This window comes from Thunnus thynnus, chromosome 2, assembly GCF_963924715.1.
Source record: "Thunnus thynnus chromosome 2, fThuThy2.1, whole genome shotgun sequence".
NCBI lineage: Eukaryota > Metazoa > Chordata > Actinopteri > Scombriformes > Scombridae > Thunnus > Thunnus thynnus.
In genome coordinates this window covers 28,689,346-28,707,559 of record NC_089518.1, presented here as the reverse complement: position 1 = coordinate 28,707,559, position 18,214 = coordinate 28,689,346, and the positions used below count along the sequence as shown (strand labels likewise).

General features: G+C 37.8%; 2 protein-coding genes across 2 annotated transcripts in view; both read right to left on the bottom strand.

Moving 5' to 3' along the window:
• Positions 1–4,055: 4,055 nt before the first annotated feature.
• paip1 (poly(A) binding protein interacting protein 1) lies at positions 4,056–11,305 on the bottom strand. The gene is made up of 11 exons (XM_067614834.1): positions 10,889–11,305; positions 9,519–9,670; positions 9,184–9,381; positions 8,925–9,037; positions 8,514–8,625; positions 8,115–8,240; positions 7,901–8,007; positions 7,400–7,514; positions 7,242–7,296; positions 6,360–6,438; positions 4,056–5,261 (listed from the first exon to the last, which is right to left on the bottom strand). Exons 1-11 carry the CDS (start codon positions 11,091–11,093, stop codon positions 5,174–5,176), a joined length of 1,350 nt encoding a protein of 449 aa, XP_067470935.1. The 5' UTR covers positions 11,094–11,305; the 3' UTR covers positions 4,056–5,173.
• Positions 11,306–16,290: 4,985 nt separating this feature from the next.
• fgf10b (fibroblast growth factor 10b) overlaps positions 16,291–18,214 on the bottom strand; it is an 8,835-nt gene continuing 6,911 nt past the window's right edge. The window contains exons 2-3 of the mRNA XM_067576865.1: positions 17,403–17,506; positions 16,291–17,042 (exon numbers count right to left, since the gene is read on the bottom strand). Coding sequence (XP_067432966.1) covers positions 16,851–17,042; positions 17,403–17,506 — 296 coding nt within the window. The 3' untranslated portion in view covers positions 16,291–16,850. The remainder of the gene's footprint in view (positions 17,043–17,402; positions 17,507–18,214) is intronic.

Here is an 18,214-nt window from a genome sequence, read left to right as displayed (position 1 = left end):
ATTTACTCTCCAAAGTCTATCCAATTTTCCTCAATCAAAAACATTCCAGCAATACATTCAGATTTTCTTGTCATCATTATTTTGTCACTAGAGCTTTCAGACAAATGTGTTTCCAGGAAGAAATACACTGCTGTTATAGTGCATTTGTAACAAATTCATAAGTTTTAAAACCACATTATAAAGTATATGCAGGAAACACACACACATACAGTTCTGGGTGAGTGGATTGTAGCACAGAACTAATCCCTCTTTCACACCCATCTGCTGACCAATGGGAATCTAAGGCCCTGGTTTGCCCTGTTTTATTGTGTGCCAGACAGTCACATCCAGCAGGCTCAGAGGGGCTCACGAGTCAATGACTGCGCACAGACACGGTGGTAATGTGACTACCATCCTGTCACATGACCAAAAACATTTTTTGTTAGATTTGTGCAGGTGTGTTTCCTAGCATGAGACAAGCCTAGCAATCCTCAAGTGAGGCTAAAAATGTGAGGAATGCAGTTCTTGGTAAACAGTTATCAAGATGATACAATATGCAAGTCATGAGTTCCTAACCAGTGGTTTGCAGATTAAGATATCAGCCATGTGCAACATGCTTCCTCAACAGCCTTATGGATGACACACAGACACACGCACACACACACACACACACACACACACACACATACACATAGACACAGACACACAGACACACAGACACACGCACACACGCACACACACACACACACAGACACACAGACACACACACACACACACACACACACACATACACCCACACATATTTTAAAATGCACTCCCAAGCAAATTAAAGGACAGGTTCGCAATTTTTCAAGTACATTTTAAAACAATGGTCAGGTGCCCTTACAATGTAAGTGATGGGGGACGAAATCCACAGTCCTTTTTAATTTATCTGATGAGGCTTCAGCTGTCTGAGTTTGTCAAATAAAGGGGATATCTTTCACAGTTACAGTTTTTTTAGTAAAAAAATCCAGACAGTGTTTTCCTTTTTAGCTGCAGTGGAAGGATCGTAACAAAAGAGACTTCACCACTAAAAAGACTGTAACCTTGAAAGATATTAATTTGATTTGACTAATTTAGATGGCTGAAGCCTCATATTAGCTTCAAATAAACGTTTTAAAAACATTTTTACATCCCGCATCACTTACATTGTACGTACATTCTGACGGGATCTCAGTATGTCAGTATGAACAGAAGGAATGATTACAGCAAGAACAACATGTGTCAATGTTCATTTGGGTACCTGACTATTGTTTTTGGGACAGACTTGATAAATTGTGAATCTATCCTTTATTATTATATCTGTTTTCATAAAGAGTGTGAATACCAGACATGTGATGTTTACAACAGAATATTACTTCATAAGAATTCCTAGTTCATGCAGTAAGTGCAACAAAACTGCTGCTTGTTGGCAATAAATTGGAGACAGACTTGTGCAAGAGTGTTTCCATTTTTGTACAAAAATGGTCCACAGTAGTAACAGCTGGCAGATGTTTACAATTTAGTTAAAGCTTACTGGAAGGCATTTTACTCTAAAGTACAATGAAACCGAATGCTAAAAACATCATATCTGATATTTAAAATATGATGGGGCAACCGCATTAAAATATGCCACCATAGCTTTAAGTGGTATTCTCTGACTGATCTTTATTTTTGACACCCAGTGCAAGAGGAGGTGACATGCAACAAAGGTCCCAACAAGACTCAAACCAGGATCGCTGTGGTTGTTTGGCATGCATCTTATAACGCTGGGCCACCAGGATGTCTCAGTAGGCTGGCTGTACCCCTGACAGATATAAAAGACATACAGACATTATCACAGAGCAGAATGAAATATTCTTAGATGCAATCCAAGTTCTGAGGCTTACAATTTAAACATATGCTTAGTGCTGAGTTACACAGAACAAAAGAGTGTTTTCATTGTATCAAGTGAAATAGCTGTGGTGTGTTATTGAGGTTGAGAGAATGTCATGACTGCAGTCAAACAACCACTAAGAATTTTCAAGGCCAGTCGGAGCATACATGACGAATTTCTGACATGGCAACAAAGAAGTCCCCTAAGTTTTATTTATATGGTAAAGGTGGTTGTGTGAACCAATGGAGCTTGCATTCGCTTGCATAATTTGAACAAAAATAATGGTGTAATAGTTAAACATGAGGATGTGGTGGTGATAGAGGTGGACTTGAAGGTCAAATGTTGTTATCTTGAATGTTCAGACTCTTGGGGAAAATCCAGGCTGAAGACATGAAAAGCTGAACTGTTCACCATCTTGTTTTTGCTCAACCAACACAATCACAATCGCTGCCATAGACCTAAATCATGTTCTCTTCACAGTTGTAACAGAGACTGTCAAATATGGTGATGCTTCATTCACATTAACCTCAAACTAGCAGTGTAAAAATACATAAAAATACTTTAAAATACTAATACTAATTGGTGATATCATAATGGAAAAATACTCAATGAAAAGTCCTTAGAAGTATTCAAAATTTTTACTTTAATTAAAAGTTAGTTTGAATCATTGCTGCAGTTTCTTGACAATGATTGCTGATATTATTGAACTTGGTCACCAGGTGGAGACAAAGGACAATCTCCACACTCACAGACTTAACCTGATAATCTTCACTAATGTTAATGTGTAAGAATGTGACACATTAACAGGAACTGTAAAACCAAGACACCATTTGTAATTAATTAAGAACTTAATAAATTGAGTAATTAAAAAAAATATGTACATAAATATGTACATAAGAGCATGTAAACATGTATTGTTTCTGAGTTTACTTTCTATGTGTACCCCTTACAATCAATACAATTAATTTAATGACAAAATCATAAACCTTAGAAATGATCATAGCTTTAAATAAGAACCTCAATCTCAATAAAAAATAGCCCAATAAAGGTTGAATTTACTGCAGAGTACATACTGGATCATAATAGTTGACTGTATAGGCATCCCTCCAACCCCTGATTCACTGATGACATGTGAAGTAAACTGAACTATATTGTTTTAATATGTCAACTTTTTACGAAAACTAGCAATATTTTATGTATAATTATATCAAATAGATTTTTTTTTGCATAATGCACATAACAACTACAGTGTCAGGACCTGAAACTTGTGAATAAAATTGACCTTCTCCTTCCATGTACCAGCTCACTGTAAAGTCATAGTGTATCTACACAGTTCTTCAGTTCTTCCAAATAATAATGTAATGCATGATGTTTTATCCTGCTATTCTCAGGACACAGTGCACATTTCTAAACTTTGGTTTAGTGCCGTTGCAAAGTGTGCACTTTGCACTATGAATAAACGACGTGCTTATTTTCCTGGAAAGTGTTGCACTGACACAAAGTTACCAGATGATGGCAGAGTTTGCTCAGATCATTTCTACTCAAGAAATATTTGTGTTGATTACAAAGCATATAGGAGCAGAGACAAACAGGTTACTTTTAAAATACAATTACTCATTATTTGCTTGCAACTTAAAGATGATTTTTCTTCACTACTTTCATTAGTTCTAAGATAATTGTGCCCTTCCATGCAAATGTGAGGAATACAATCCCAGTGACTCATTCTTTTTCAGAAAGACAGCATCCATCATCTTATTGTCATGTATTACTCAATTCACTGAATTATAAAATGATTGACTGATCATTGATCGTTCTAGGCAGACTTTACAATTTGGAATTGGATTAGAAAGTAATTTCTGAGACTGTAGTTAGTGATAATGATCTGCATTATATTCAAAGATAGTTTCCTGTTTTGTAGACATGACAGATATCATTGACAATGACATGACAATATTACTTTAGAGTGGAGTCAACACGTCTCTGACATGGTCAACAAAAATTAATCATCATAAGCGTCACAAAAGTTGAACTTACTGAAGGTTTACTGTTTTAAGTTGTTCTGGTGCACCTGATAAACTGGTAACTAAGTTTAATAATGTCTTAGCTTAGTTATTCAAATCTCCAGACCCAAACATTACTATAACCACTTCGAATACAGAACACAACTCAAACAAACAAAATATCACATTATAAAGAATTTATTGCAGGCAAACAATACTATAAATAATAATATGTACAAACTATAAAACAACATTCCTTTTTATGGGTTCCATAGATTGCTGGTTAACAGTCTTTCAGTCTTGAATCCGTCTTGCAGTTGATTTACAGTACCAGTCAAGAGTTTGGACACACTTTCTCATTCAAGCAAATGGGAAGTGTGTCCAAATTTTTTGCCTAGTACTGTATATCACACAGACTGTTGCAAACTGCAAGATGTGTAGATATTTAAAGCTACATTCAGGAAATAAACAGGATTTAGATGCACTGCATTCTCAGAATTTTGTATCATTTTCTCATTACTATAACCCCCTAAAGGAATTAAATAAAATGTTTCGTCTATATTCACATATTCCAGTTTGTGACTAAATTGAAGTATCTGTTTTGTGCTATAAAGCTCCTTCTGAACGGCACAGTCTTTTAGAGTTGTTGAACTTAAGGGAACTGCAACCAGATTTACAAGGAGCGAATAGCTTTGTGTATAGTGTTAAATATTGGCAACCTGACAAGACAGATTTTGACAACAGTGGAGCTTGAGTCTGTATATGCACTGTATGCTACTACTACAGCCAGCCCCTCCATCTACAGAGCATCGTACATAAAGATTACGCATCTCTGACAATGTTTGAAGTCTTCTGGCCTGCACTTTATGTATGGGGCATTAATTAGTACTTAACAAATTATTCACACATTTGATGAAACTTTCTGCCATTCGGAAAATAACTCCACAGCAATAAATCCACAGCACACTATTTTCCTCTTGGCATTTAGTTTAGGCGCAAGAAAAGAAGTTTCTGAAGGAATTTAAAAACAACAAAGAGAGAACCTCCAAGTCCAAAGAAAATCTTAATACCTCAACATTTCGAACAATTATCCCGTTGATTGTCCCCATTTTCTAATCAACACTGACCAAAGAAAAGTGTCAGAAGTGCAACTATGAACAGCTTTTTTTTGTTAAAATGCTTGTTTGCAGTAAAATAAAAGTCTGAACCTATCTGCTGCTAGTTTTCTTCGCTTTTCAACATTCCAGCAAGTTGTGGGAAAGGTACAGTATGTGCCTGTTGAGTCTCACAGATTCTCACGTCATTGCTGTCGTTTCCTCTCTGATTCTAAACAAAAATTCTCAAAAGCTTCTTCTATCTCAGGATCCATTTCATCTTCAAAGTCGTATCTGTGAACACAACAAAAGGAGTGATTCAGAGTTTTATTTTTCAAGATTTTTAAGACAAATTTGTCCTGAGTGTTGTGATGGTTTGTCTGACAAATTATAACAGACGCACAAAAACACAAGCACGCAGACACACACACAGAGTTCTGAGAGAGAGGATAGGAGTGAGCTTAGCTCTCTTTCACACCCAACTGCTGACTAAACTGAAACAGAGGCCCTGGTCGACCCTGTTGCATTGTGGGCCAGTCAAACACATTCGCCAAGCTCAGGGGCCCACAAGTCAATGTAAGTGATATGACCTGTGTGAAGCCGCTATCCAGTCACATGACCAAAAATGTGCCAGCACGGTGGCACTGTTGAACCTCTAAAGGTTGAGGTTTAAATAACACCATGAATTCATGATGAATAACCAGGACAATAACTGTAACACCTGTCTGTTTGTACAGTATCAGTAATGTTTGCACTATTTCTCATCTACAATCTGCCATGAGTGCTGTAATTATCACTGTGACTACATGTTTATTATGTGCACAATATGAATAAATGTGTAAGAGAGACAATTCCAGTCACAGAAACACTCAGCTTTTCTGTCAAACAAGGAGGAGAATAGATTAAAGTATTAATGCTTTATAAGCATCTTTGTTTTACATTTGTATTTGCAGTTGTGCATGCAACTTGTAGATTTTCTTATATGCCAACAAAACCAATAAAATAGCTTTAAATAAGCAAGGGAGCTGTAATGGTTGGTTCATTGTGAAATCATTCAGGTCACCTGAGGTGCCACTGAATGAATGGAGCAGGTGGTGATAGTGAACTGTCTAACCTGAACTACTGTGAGGTGGACACACACTAGTATCATTGTAGCTGCCTGCTTAGCATTTTAGGTTATACAGCTAACCTAAACGAAAAGTCACAAAAACGCAACCTAAATCGAGTCAAGGTGTTCTGAATATATAGCTGACAGGTACTAGATGTGGTGGTTATATCTTTGAATGGTATCCATAGGAACAAGCATCAACAGTGAAGTAGATGGCTGTGACTTAAAAGACAGCCACTTATTACCCATCTGTATTATTTCACATCTACGATGTGTGTACTTACTCTTCATTTCCATTGTCTCCACATGTATCATGGAAATAGTCCTGCCTGTCCAGGATCTCTTGGTATTTCTCAGCATATTCTGTAAAAGCAGCGAGAGACCAACATTCAGTTACAGAAGGGTTTCAAATATTTCCATTTAAAGTAGGAGTGGACTGCTCTTTTTCTAGCATGTCAATGACTTTTTCAGTTACTTGGCTGATGAGAGTAAGGGTGAGTTAAGTAGATTTATAATGAAATTGTTTTGCTCTAAATAAATACAAACTGCTACTTGTATCTAAAACAAGTGTAGAAACTTCAGTGACTTACGACAGCATTTTGTTATGTGTATTATCAATATGCATGTATGAATGACATCAAAACAATGAGAAATAGTTCTTTAGTTGGTGGAAAACAAAATACTTAAATAAACTTAACTTTTTTATTGACTAACTGTCTTTAATTTTAATTAACTGCCTTTTAATTTATGTTTAATTACACAATGTATTTCTTGTATATTGTACACAATCAGCAACACTGTTTCTATTCTGAATTTTAACTGGGCATAAAAAGCACAAAGCTCCAAAATAACATTACACTAATAACTAAGATACTAAATAGCTAAACGTCCAGGTGAGGCTTCATAACTGACTTCATAACTTCATAACCTTTTATATGAGCCATTCATTCTCTTAAGTTACAGATCTAGCGTTTAATACGGTTATAAATTAACATTAGATTCCTTTTACTTATGTTGGTTTGATATATTTTTTTTAATTAACAGGACAAGAACTGAGATCTATCTCATCTCTTTGTTGAACCTGTGAATGGATCTGCCTGCCTGGTAGAAATCAAACCCCAAGTTGCCCCTCCTGCTCTATCATGAATGTGTTTACATTTCCTTACCGGGGTCTGCTGCGGTGAAAGGTGTGCCGTCTTCTGTGTAGAATGTAGGTTCATTCTGTCAGGTGAAAAAAAAAAACATGATGCCAGACTGAAATATAGAGACTGTCAATTGTAGAATTAAAAACAAAAATAGCGAGTATGGCACATTTGACACACACCATGAAGTAGTTGGGGTCATTTTCTGGTGTGGCATTGCTGGCTGCTGTAGCACGGACTCTGCCCCAGTCACTGGATCTCAGCTCCACTAGTTTCAGAAGCATTTGTCTGACATCCCTGAGGAGGAAAAAAAACACTCATCAAAAAGTTATACACACGGTGTCTATTAGATTGTAAACTGTTTGTTTTCTTGGCACTTCATCCTTTAGTTGCGTTTACGGCCAACTTTTGAATGAAAGTAAGATATAGATAGTAAGATAAATCTGTGAATTATTACATCATGTGACCAAATTATCTCTCTTTGTCAAAAAAGATCTGTTCTTGCAAGGCTTTTTTGTGGATTTATTTATTTATATCTTCAACACTGGCACCTTTGACACACATGATGATGGTGCAACTATGTTGGCAGACACTTCTACAAATGTCTTTATCTAATAAACACGACCTTATGTACAAATTGAGTAGCAGTTGCACACAACAGAGCCATAAAGATATGCACACACCTGTTGCAGGTGGCATCCAGTAAAATAGTTTCTATCCTTTGGATCAGATCCTCCATGTGTGCTTTCCCACTCTCTTTCCACGCATCATCCAGGACAGAACCTGTCAGCTGCAAAGAAAAAACACATTTTTATTATGGTCCTAAACAATACAACTACTTGTAAAGCTTACGACACACATCTGTATACGTATCTGTAACTAAATGAGATTTAAAACCTTAAGCAGTTTCACAGCACAGATGAGGTTTGAATCCACAGGATTGGCGAGCAGACTGATCATCAGGTCTTTTAGAGCATCGAGGAGGATATTAGCTCGATTTGGAGGTCCTTTTTTACTCTTTATCTAAACAAACAAAAAAACAGATCGACATAAATGACAACAAATGACTGACTGACACTTTGAAAAGGAGTAGTATTCTAATGCTGGTGACTTATAAACACAACTTGCAAAGTTGACTCCTCCTCCCTAGATCTACAACATTCATATGTAGTCAGACAGGGAAGTTCAAAAGGCAAGTTGGTTGATATAATGATGTGCCATTGTTGTGTGCTGTTAAAAAAAACAAACAAAACTTACACAATTGAGGACACCTGGCAAATGAGAAGGACCTCTTACCTCCAGGTGAAGGTAGAGCTCTCCTAGAAAGAGCACAAAGGAGTGGAATTTCTTCTGAGTGTCCGGGTCTCCTCGAACAGCTACGTCTCTCTGTTCAAATTCTTTTCGACATCTACAACAGACAACATTCTTCCATTTAATGGCAATTTTGACTGAACGGTGACAGTTAAAGCGGATTTGTATTTGTCTCCCAAAAGCTAGTCAGTTTGTACCACTAAAAAAGGTTTACTCTTACTGCTGCTTGTGTGGTACAACATTTTCTACAGCTTATATCTCATCTTCTAATTAAAAACAACAAAACAAAACATTTTTGTCATTCTTTTTTAATCTAATTGTGTGGATTGTCGTAATATCTTGTTTAACCCTAATATGAAAAGACAATATATTATATGAAAACAGTAATAAAATCACCTTTGCAGGAGCAACTGACGAAAGTTACCACTTGGTGGGCTGACATTGAGGTGATGGGACAGGTAGTTACAGAGCCTGGCACCAGTGTAAGAGAAGTTTGGAATAGCAGTGGACTGCAATGAAAAGGACACTTTATACTCAGTGGTGTACATTAATCTACTCAAATCTATCCTAATATTCATTATTTATACCATGATGTATTCTTCAGAAACATGAACATACAAAGAGCATCATGAGGAGTGAATGTATGTTTCCGTACCTCTGTGTAGATCAGCTCCACCAGCTCCTGTAACAGCTCATCAGTGGTAACCCAGGAATTGAATATTCCAGTTATGTATTCAACATCTGACTCAAAGGAGCCAGGTGAGGAGCTCAGGTGGGCAAGGAAGTCTGTGACCATAGAAGCTAAGGTAGGTTCACTATAATCGCCTTCATAGTCATCGTAACAACCGGGGTCCTACAAAAAAAAAAAAAAAATCACAATGAAAACATGAAAAACTCTGAGCACTTTGCATAACATATTAAAATTTAGCATGACTCCTACAGCATAAGTTAAGAGAACCATTATATAATCTTGTTTAAACTTCCTCTTACTTCATATATGTTAATTCCAGTGGGGACAAACTCTGGAGCAGTGGCTGAAAGCTTTGATGTCTTGACCAAGGAATCCACATCATTACATCCTCTGGAGACAGAAGTACTGTTGGCATTTGCACTTTGTTGTGGCTTGCTCTGTCTTTTACAATCTGAAACAGGAAGAAGAAAGATGTTCTCAGTTTTTAAATCATACGTGACACTACTCGTCCCACACAGATAAGGCAGGTGATATTCTATATTTCTGTTTTTGTCCACTATTATTCAACAATGTAACTCTTTAAATTTGGGTTACAAATACAGTATATTTTTCAGTCTTAATAAAGGCTGACTAATTTCCTAAAACAGTTGGTCACTGTAGCTTTTAGTTAACTCAAACAGGAGTAAATAGTGCTTTTGTTGGGGACTATTTTCAGCCACAGATTTGGTGCACTAGTGAGTATTTACAGCAGCAGGACAAACAGAATGAAGGAACATGTCACCCTAAATAGTTTTGGGGAAACAATGGAAGTTTATGGCACAGAGTACTTAGGTATATCAGGCTTTGGATACTTATTAATACGGTCAGTTCTTTATTTTGTCTTTCATGAGATATGAAGAAAAAACTGAGTTATACTGTCAGACTGCAGGGGCAGCTAAAGGACAGTACCCAGCAATCTGGTGGGGAAATTTGTGTGGTTAGTTGGCTGTCATCCCAGAAATTAGTACCATGCTGGCTGTGGACCCAGCAAGATTCAAGCATGAAGCCGACACCAATATCCAACAATTCCCACCCACACTGACTGACACTGATGTGGTTTTGTGAGAGTTTTAATATTTATATTTCATTACAACACTTACAGGTGTACTAAGTGACACAGTAATAAGTATATACCATCATCATTACCCTCCTACTCCCCAGTAACTACCAGCTCCATGATCAAATTTAGAGATGAAACCTTAACTTGGGTTAGCTATAGCCAACGTTAGCTCCACAAACACAGTGTAAACTGGGTAAGACAGCCTTAACTGTGACACGTATGTAGTCAACTATGTGACATCTGAGTGGGAGCTTTATTTAGATGCTGCGTTACCTCACATGAAATAATAGTCCAACAGGTGCATGTCGCAGCGCCAAAATGATAAGGTTAGCTTCCGTAACTGGTATTTAGCATCAAGCTAGCTGCTGACAGTTCCAGATTTGGATTAAATTAACGCTTCTCCGAGGTTTGAGGAGAAGTGCACCTAAGAGGAAGTACTGTGGCTACTTTTAAATGGTGGCAAACACAGCTCTGGCCTTCAGTTAACTGTGCCAGCAAGTGATATTTGCACGAAAGTGAATCCGAAAGTGGCTAGCTAACTTAGCTTAATTAACAGCTCCCTAACGTTACCTCCGCCAGTGCCAACCATGTCGTTGCTCGGGCTAATGTTGTCGGAAAAAGGCGGGGATGTTCGCGGCTGTCTCAACGGTTCCCTTTGGTTGAAAAGCGTTGTTTTGGTGTCACCGGCATCCCCGGCGGCACCCAGCAGCCCGGGGTCCGCTGGATGATTACGGGTTCTCCCTGCTCCGGGAGTTCGGTCGAAATTCTCGTTCATGACTGCTCGTTTTGTCAGCTTTGACTCTCAAAGCAGCATCTGAAAAAGATAAAAAGAAATCCTGCTCGCAGTTCACAAGTTGTTCCAGTTTTGCTTAGAGGGAATTGCTTGTGTTTTATCACAGCAAAACACGCCCTATCTGTCTTTCATGTTGGCTTTCTCTCGATCAGGCGAGTATACACAACTTTTTTTTTTTTTTTTGGCCACTTCCTCTAACAACAAACTCGCTGTCAGTGATTATCAAGAATGTACTGATATCAAGGTGGGACTGTCTCCCTCTAGTGGCATGGAGTAGAAAGTTACGACATAAATTGTGCAGATGGCAGTAGTAGAAAGTAACTAAGTACATTTATTCAAGTACTGTATTTAAGTACAATTTTGAGGCACTTATACTTTACTTGGGTATTTCCCTTTGATGCTACTTTATACTTCCACTCCACTACATTTCAGAGGGAAATATTGTACTTTCTACTCCACTACACTACTACTATTTGACAGCTTTAGTTACTTTTCAGATGAAGATTTGACATAATGGATAATATAACAAGCTTTTAAAATACAACACATTAATTAAGATGAAACCAGTGGTTTCCAACCTTTTTGGCTTTTGAAATCTTACAAAAAGCAGTGTGTAGTTGTGGTCACATTTCAGATGTCTATGAGTTCAGCTCCACCAAATAGTGATTTTTCCCTCCAAACCTCTCACATGGTTTCATTTCAGTAAATGTTTAAATGATCCAATATTTCACCGAAAAATCAAAGATTAGAAGAAAAGTCCATTAACGGAAAACAGATTTGTGTATCAGAACTTTGTTTTTTCTTCTTTCCTCTCCCATTAATCATCTCATGACCCCAGTTGGGATCCACTAGACTAAACTAGCTAACTGTATATAAAATAGTTCAAACTAGCTCCACCTCCAGCAGCTACAACAGTAACATGCTGCTTGCACACTGATGCTTCAGTATTAATAATACAATGATGTCAGATATAATAATATATCAGTCAAAGGGACCAAACCAATACTTTTACTGCAATACTTTAACTACATTTTGCTGCTGATACTTATGTACTTTTACTTAAGCAGGATTTTTAATGCAGGACTTTTACTTGTAATAGAGTATTAATACTGAAGTAAAGGATCTGAATAGTTTTTCCATCACTGCAGTATGGTGATAAGAGTCACTAATGGAAACAATAACGTAATATAAAAATACTCATTACAAGTAAAATCCCTGCAATCATAATTTTAATTAAAGACACAGACATATATGCAGAAAAGGGCAGTTATATTATTATACATTATATTGGGTTATTTCTACTAATGCTGTCGTATGTAGAATATCAGTGATGTATCCCAGTTGGTGGAGGTGGTGCTAATTTTATCTAGTTTGGTAGTTTATAACAAATTTTTTTTTTTATAAATGATCCCGTGTTTTGCACTTTATCTAACACTGTAATCTGAAAAGCTGCCAAATAAATATACTGCAGTAGTTTAGAGAAGCATAAAATGGGAAGTAAAGTACAATACTCAGAAAAAATACAACACCATACTATTAAAATACCATTTGTACTTAAGTATAGTACTGTAAATGTATGCCTGCTTGAATTAGTTTCCACCAGTATCTTGGATTTGAATGTTTTTACTCATTTCATGCACATCTTATTGCCTTTGGTATTTTTGTAACCTTTGCATATTGACTATAATAATAAAAAAAAAATCTATGAGCAGGCCATAGCCAGGATTTTAGAAATACTAATGAGTCTAAATTCCCCCATCAGCAAAAGAGGAAATATTTGCCTAGATACCAAAAAAATGTACTTTTTTCACATTATAGTTCTTTATCTATTTTTGTCTTGACATTTTGCCTTTATTGGACAGATGGCAGTGAAGAGGTAGAGAGTTATGACTTGCAACAAAGTCCCTTTGCAGTCAAACTCAGTCTAACCAAACTGCGGTTAAATAGTATGTGCCATATTCTGCTATAAGTGTACCCCTTTGTAATAATTTAACTGTTCCGTTGTTGTCACTTTCTTGTAATTTTCATCTTCCTACATGATCTGGGTGTTGTTTTAAAGACATTGCCAGGAATGTACACTCAGTTTCCAGTTCATTAGTTACAGTCAGTGCAGTAAGAATAAAAATCTCCATCAAGGTTATAATGTTCAGTTTTGTAAAAACTGCTTCAGAGAGGTGTGGATTCAACTTTATTGTTGTTTTGAAGGCTGTAATTTGTGCGGCTGTTGAGTTCCGGTATATTGAGAGGTGTTTCTAATATTTTGTCCACCTCAGTCATATCAGTGAGTATAGGCTAAATATTAGAAACACCCCTCAGTTTAACAAAAGATAAGCTTAAAGATACTACCTTGAAACTAAGTAACTCATAATCAGCTACTGCATGTGACTTGCGTGAGTGTAATTGTATGTAAACACCTCCAAAATTTGTTAAAATCCACAAATTCACAGAAACGATACCGAGGACGTGACCTCAGTCTCCTCCATGTTAGCTCTGGCCCTGTCTGTGGGTGTAAGCAGTGTGTATGAGTGTGCAATGATGGACCTGCTAAAGGGTAGTTTAATTGGTTAAATAACCTCATATTGATCTAATTTATTTTGCAAAGCAACAAGCATTAGTTAATGTAATTTAACTGTTATAGTAGACACATATTTATAGAAAAGACCTGTGCAACCCCTCAGAAGTGCCTCTCTCCCCGAGCTCACTCAGTAGCTGCCCACTACACTACAAACATGTGTTGCACCAGACCTCTCAGTGTAAGTATTCATTAGTTGTTTTAGCCTCCAGTGATTTTCCACTTGTTTCCCAAAGCTGGATCACATTATGCCACAGAGAATTCCCGTGCCAGAAATGTAGAGACCCACTTTGATAAAAGATTACTGCCCCTATTTTCTGTTATTGCTGTTTTTTTCTCCCATGTAAGTGTCTTGGAGGAAGTTCAAACATTCACAAGTCTTGGGAACGCACAAGATGACATATGACAGTAGCACTGATGTTGGAAGGGGCATCAAGCACATGCTCACCTCCATTGGTTTTAAAGGCAAATAGTATAGTTTCATGCCAAGGACCAGGCTCCTGCTATATTCATCAGTGCACGTCATTTAGGTTATATTCCCGGTCATTGGCTGTCTCATTAGATCGCATCAAGGACAATTAAAGACAAATGAAGGAAAATACAGTGCAACTGTGGTGTAATTTCATACCAGACACCAAATTCCCCTTCCTTTTAAGTGCTATTTCTTTCTTTCTTTTTTTGGAACTTCAGTCTAATTTAGAAAAACAGAAGTCAAAACATTTAAACAACATGAAATCTTTGTAGCCCAAAAGACGACATCTAAAATAATTCAGAAGTGGCACACAGGAGCCCTCAGTTGAACTTCCTAATCTTTCTAACCTTAGATAACATCTGTTGTAAGGACACTATTGTGAATGTGGCCTCAGAGGTGCAACAGCAACACCATATTACACAATAACCTGAGATAGCAAAGAAATTGTAATAGACAGTGCTGTATATGGTGCCGAGGTGGTCATGAAATAGTATTCCATATGTTGCCGTTGGCCTTTGTCATAGTGGAATGCACTGCAGCATTCCTCGGTATTAATCATTCGTCGTGGCGATTTCTTAAACGGTCATTAAAAGACAATATACTGTACTGTAGCTTGAAGCAAAGGCTTCTCTGAACACTGGATTCTTCAGTTGCTTTTGTTCTTTGCGTTCCTTCCAGTCCTAAGTCACAGTCTCAGGCTAACCTGGAAGAATTTGGGAATGAAGGCAACAGCCGGAGCCTCTTACAATCCTTCTTTCACCTTCCTGTCTCAGTCTACTCTCCCAATGTTTCATGGCTTTGCTGAGATAGATGTTCAGAGAGGCAGGATAAGAGGACATGAGGCCCGGAAGCCTGTGGTGTTAATGTTCTCCCCGTGGTCTTTTGATCTGGCATCAAGACAGCTGTCATTGATTAGTGCGTTTGTAGATGATTACTAGGGGAAGTGGGTGGTCAGACACAGGTCATATCTCTCTGTCTCCCTCATTCACACACATTCAGATCCTCCTCCAAGGCCCTGCTGAAGATGACAAAGCTGTTTTCATATTTTCTGTTGTATATTCAGCAGGTGCATTAGGCAAGGTAAGTTTATTTGTATAGCTCATTTCAACAACAAGGTTGTTCAAAGTGCTTTACATAAAACATAAAAGGCATCAAGACAAAATGTAAAAGCAACATTAAAAAGAGTTAATTAGAAAATCAAAATAAGCGAAAGTGGAATAATAGATAAAACTTGAGAATAAAAATTAGAGTGCAGTGTAAGATATTAATCAAAAAAGCCTCAAATGTGATTTAATAAAAAGCTGCAGCAAACAGAAAAGTCTTCATCCTTGATTTAAAAGAACTGAGAGTTACAGCAGACCTGCAGTTGTCTGGGAGTTTGTTCCAGATATGTGGTGCATAAAAACTGAACGCTGCCACTCCATGTTTAGTTTTGACCTGGGGGACAGAAAGCAGACTTGTTCCAGACGAGCTGAGAGGTCTGGATGGTTCATAACATAGCAGCAGATCAGAAATGTGTTTTGGCCCTAAACCATTCAGTGCTTTATAAACCAACAGACAGACAGGAAGCCAGTGTAAAGACCTCAGAACTGGCACTTTGTTGGTCTTAGTAAGGACTCACGCAGCAGCGTTCTGAATCAGCTGCAGCTGCAGCTGCATTAGTGCTTATCTTTGCTATGCAAGCTCTCCTGCCATAGGGGAATGTTGCAGCTCCGCAGTAATGGGGTGATATTAGGAAATGATGTCAGCATCTACAGGGCGTACCAGGGAAGTTACCTCCCTCCCATTTTGTTGTGGTTGGTCTGTATGTTTCCCGTTTGTTTGGGAACTAATCATTAGTGCAATGGTTGCCACATGGAATATCTGGCTAGGCATTAATGGTTGCCTTTTGTCCCTTCCTACCTCAGAGAGCCAGATAAGGATAGATTTACTGTGACCTGAACGTTCACCAGGGTTTCTCGCTACTTGTGTGAAAAATTTACCCCTTTCCTGCAATTCCCCCACAAATAAAGTCAACCTTGGGCATTTGAAGGAAGTAAGACGACTGTGATGCAGAGGAGAAAATGGTAATTTTATTTTCACATAATAGAGTTCCTATAAAAAGTAAAGAATGCAAAGGAATGCTTGTCTTGTAAGTGTTCCCCTCCAGTTAAATATTTCACAAAATAAATAAATCAATACAATACAGTCAAAACACAGTGGTTAAGTATCAAACATTTGCTTTAATGTGTTGTTATGCTGTCGTGATAAACTGACCCATCATTTCTCTCATCTTATCCATTTTCTATATCTCGCCATTATGTTACGGATTATCTGGTGTACATCTCACAGGAGAATATGGATCATAAATAACATCTTGAGATACATCTGCATCTAGGTTTCATTAGCTGGGACAGTAGCTTCTGTGTTGTCCATTTAAAACACAATCTCCAGTTGCAAACTGTTTGGCACAGAAAAAGGATAAATATTGCATCCTGTGCCACAGAAAACACAGATATCACCTTCTCCTCCAAACAAAGTACATGATCTCAATCAAAGTCAGGAGCAGAGACCACTTGTTTGTGTAACAGTGTTAGTGCCTTGTTTCCAAATGAGAGATTTCTCAGTGAATGTCTTTATTTTACAGCTTTTTTCTGTATTGAAAACCTCTCTGTCCAGTGCTGCATATTTGCCCTCTCCAGTTGAGTTCTACAGTTCACACCATAATTGGAAGGAAGTGGGTGGCCGTGTTCTTCCTGCGGGTTTTCTTCCCTCTCAGTGGCTTCCCGTGGACGTTTAGACCCACAAACATCTGCCGCTTCTTGTTCCTCCACTCGGCTGATGCGTACGTGTTGTAGCCATTCTCCTCAATCCGCTCCTTCAGGGTGCAGTCGACGCCGAACTCACTCTGGAAAAATAGTTAGGTATCATGTTTCAGTGTTATATCCACGACATATGAGGTTAAGGCAAAACACAGATCATTTTCTTGTGCAAATCTATTGTGGTTGCACACGGTACCCTGTTTATTTACTACTCCTTAATCTACATTGAACGTTTTGCTTTGTGTATTTGTGTAGGAACTAGTATGTACTTTGAAAATTGCACAGTTCTCTCAGAGTTTCACATGTGTGCACTGGCCTTTTTGTGATTCAGAGTTGACCCAGCAGCAGAAGAACTAAAGATAAGGCCTCCTTTGATAAGCACAGAAGAATCTAACATTATCTTGCTCTCTGGTGCATCCAGATTGACCTCTGACCCGGATACTAACCGCTCCGTACAGCTCTCCCTTCCTGCTGATAGCCAGATAGTAGTTGCTGTTCAGCCCTTTGATGGCCACCACTCCCACGTCCACTGATGTGATTTCCAGAATACCTAGGATTCAGCAAAAAAAAGAACATTATATCAATATGTGTTAACATTCAGAATGTGCATACCAGCTTTTCTGACATCTGTGCGAGTAAAATTGCTGTTGTTGTAAGTTTGAGCCGATCTGACAGAAAACAACCAACTTTCTCAGTTTTTTAAGTCTGCAGAGATAAATCTAACACTCGGAGGATAGAGGAAGTAAAGGTGATAAAATGTTTTCTTGACTCATAGTTGCTATAGATAAGAGTATAGAACAATCAACACTGTCTGAGAGGAAACAGGCCAAACACTAGTGAGTCAGATAAATCCATAAATTTCTACAGACATTGATGAGACTATAATGAATAGCAGCATTGCATTCTCATTTTAGTACATTTGCACGTGGGAACACACAGTTCTGTGTAAGGTCACAATTATTCTCTAAGCGCATTTATCATTTGAGTCATATTCTAAAGTTACTTTACAACCTACACCTGTGTAACAGATTCCAGCTGCTTAGGCCATTTAGTTTGAAAATGTATAGGTGGATGCCACAGAGATTTCCCAGGTTGTTTATGTTCTGTTTGGTATTTAGGTTTCCAAGTCCCTGTACAAATAATTCAGGTTTCTCATAGGCTATTAGAGGGGCTAATTTATACCCCAGTTAACAAGGGCATGCTTTTGCTGCAGACAGCTGTGGTTATTTGTGTGGTCTCAGTATCAGAGGTCAGAGAG

Coding starts and splice junctions, on each gene's coding strand:
- paip1 (XM_067614834.1), bottom strand. CDS start 11,093: ATGAACGAGAATTTCGACCGAACTCCCGGAGCAGGGAGAACCCGTAAT. Junction 9,382..9,518: donor CTGGAATTAACATATATGAA/GTAAGAGGAAGT, acceptor TTTTTTTTGTAG/GACCCCGGTTGTTACGATGA. Junction 8,626..8,924: donor CGTCAGTTGCTCCTGCAAAG/GTGATTTTATTA, acceptor TGTCTGTTGTAG/ATGTCGAAAAGAATTTGAAC.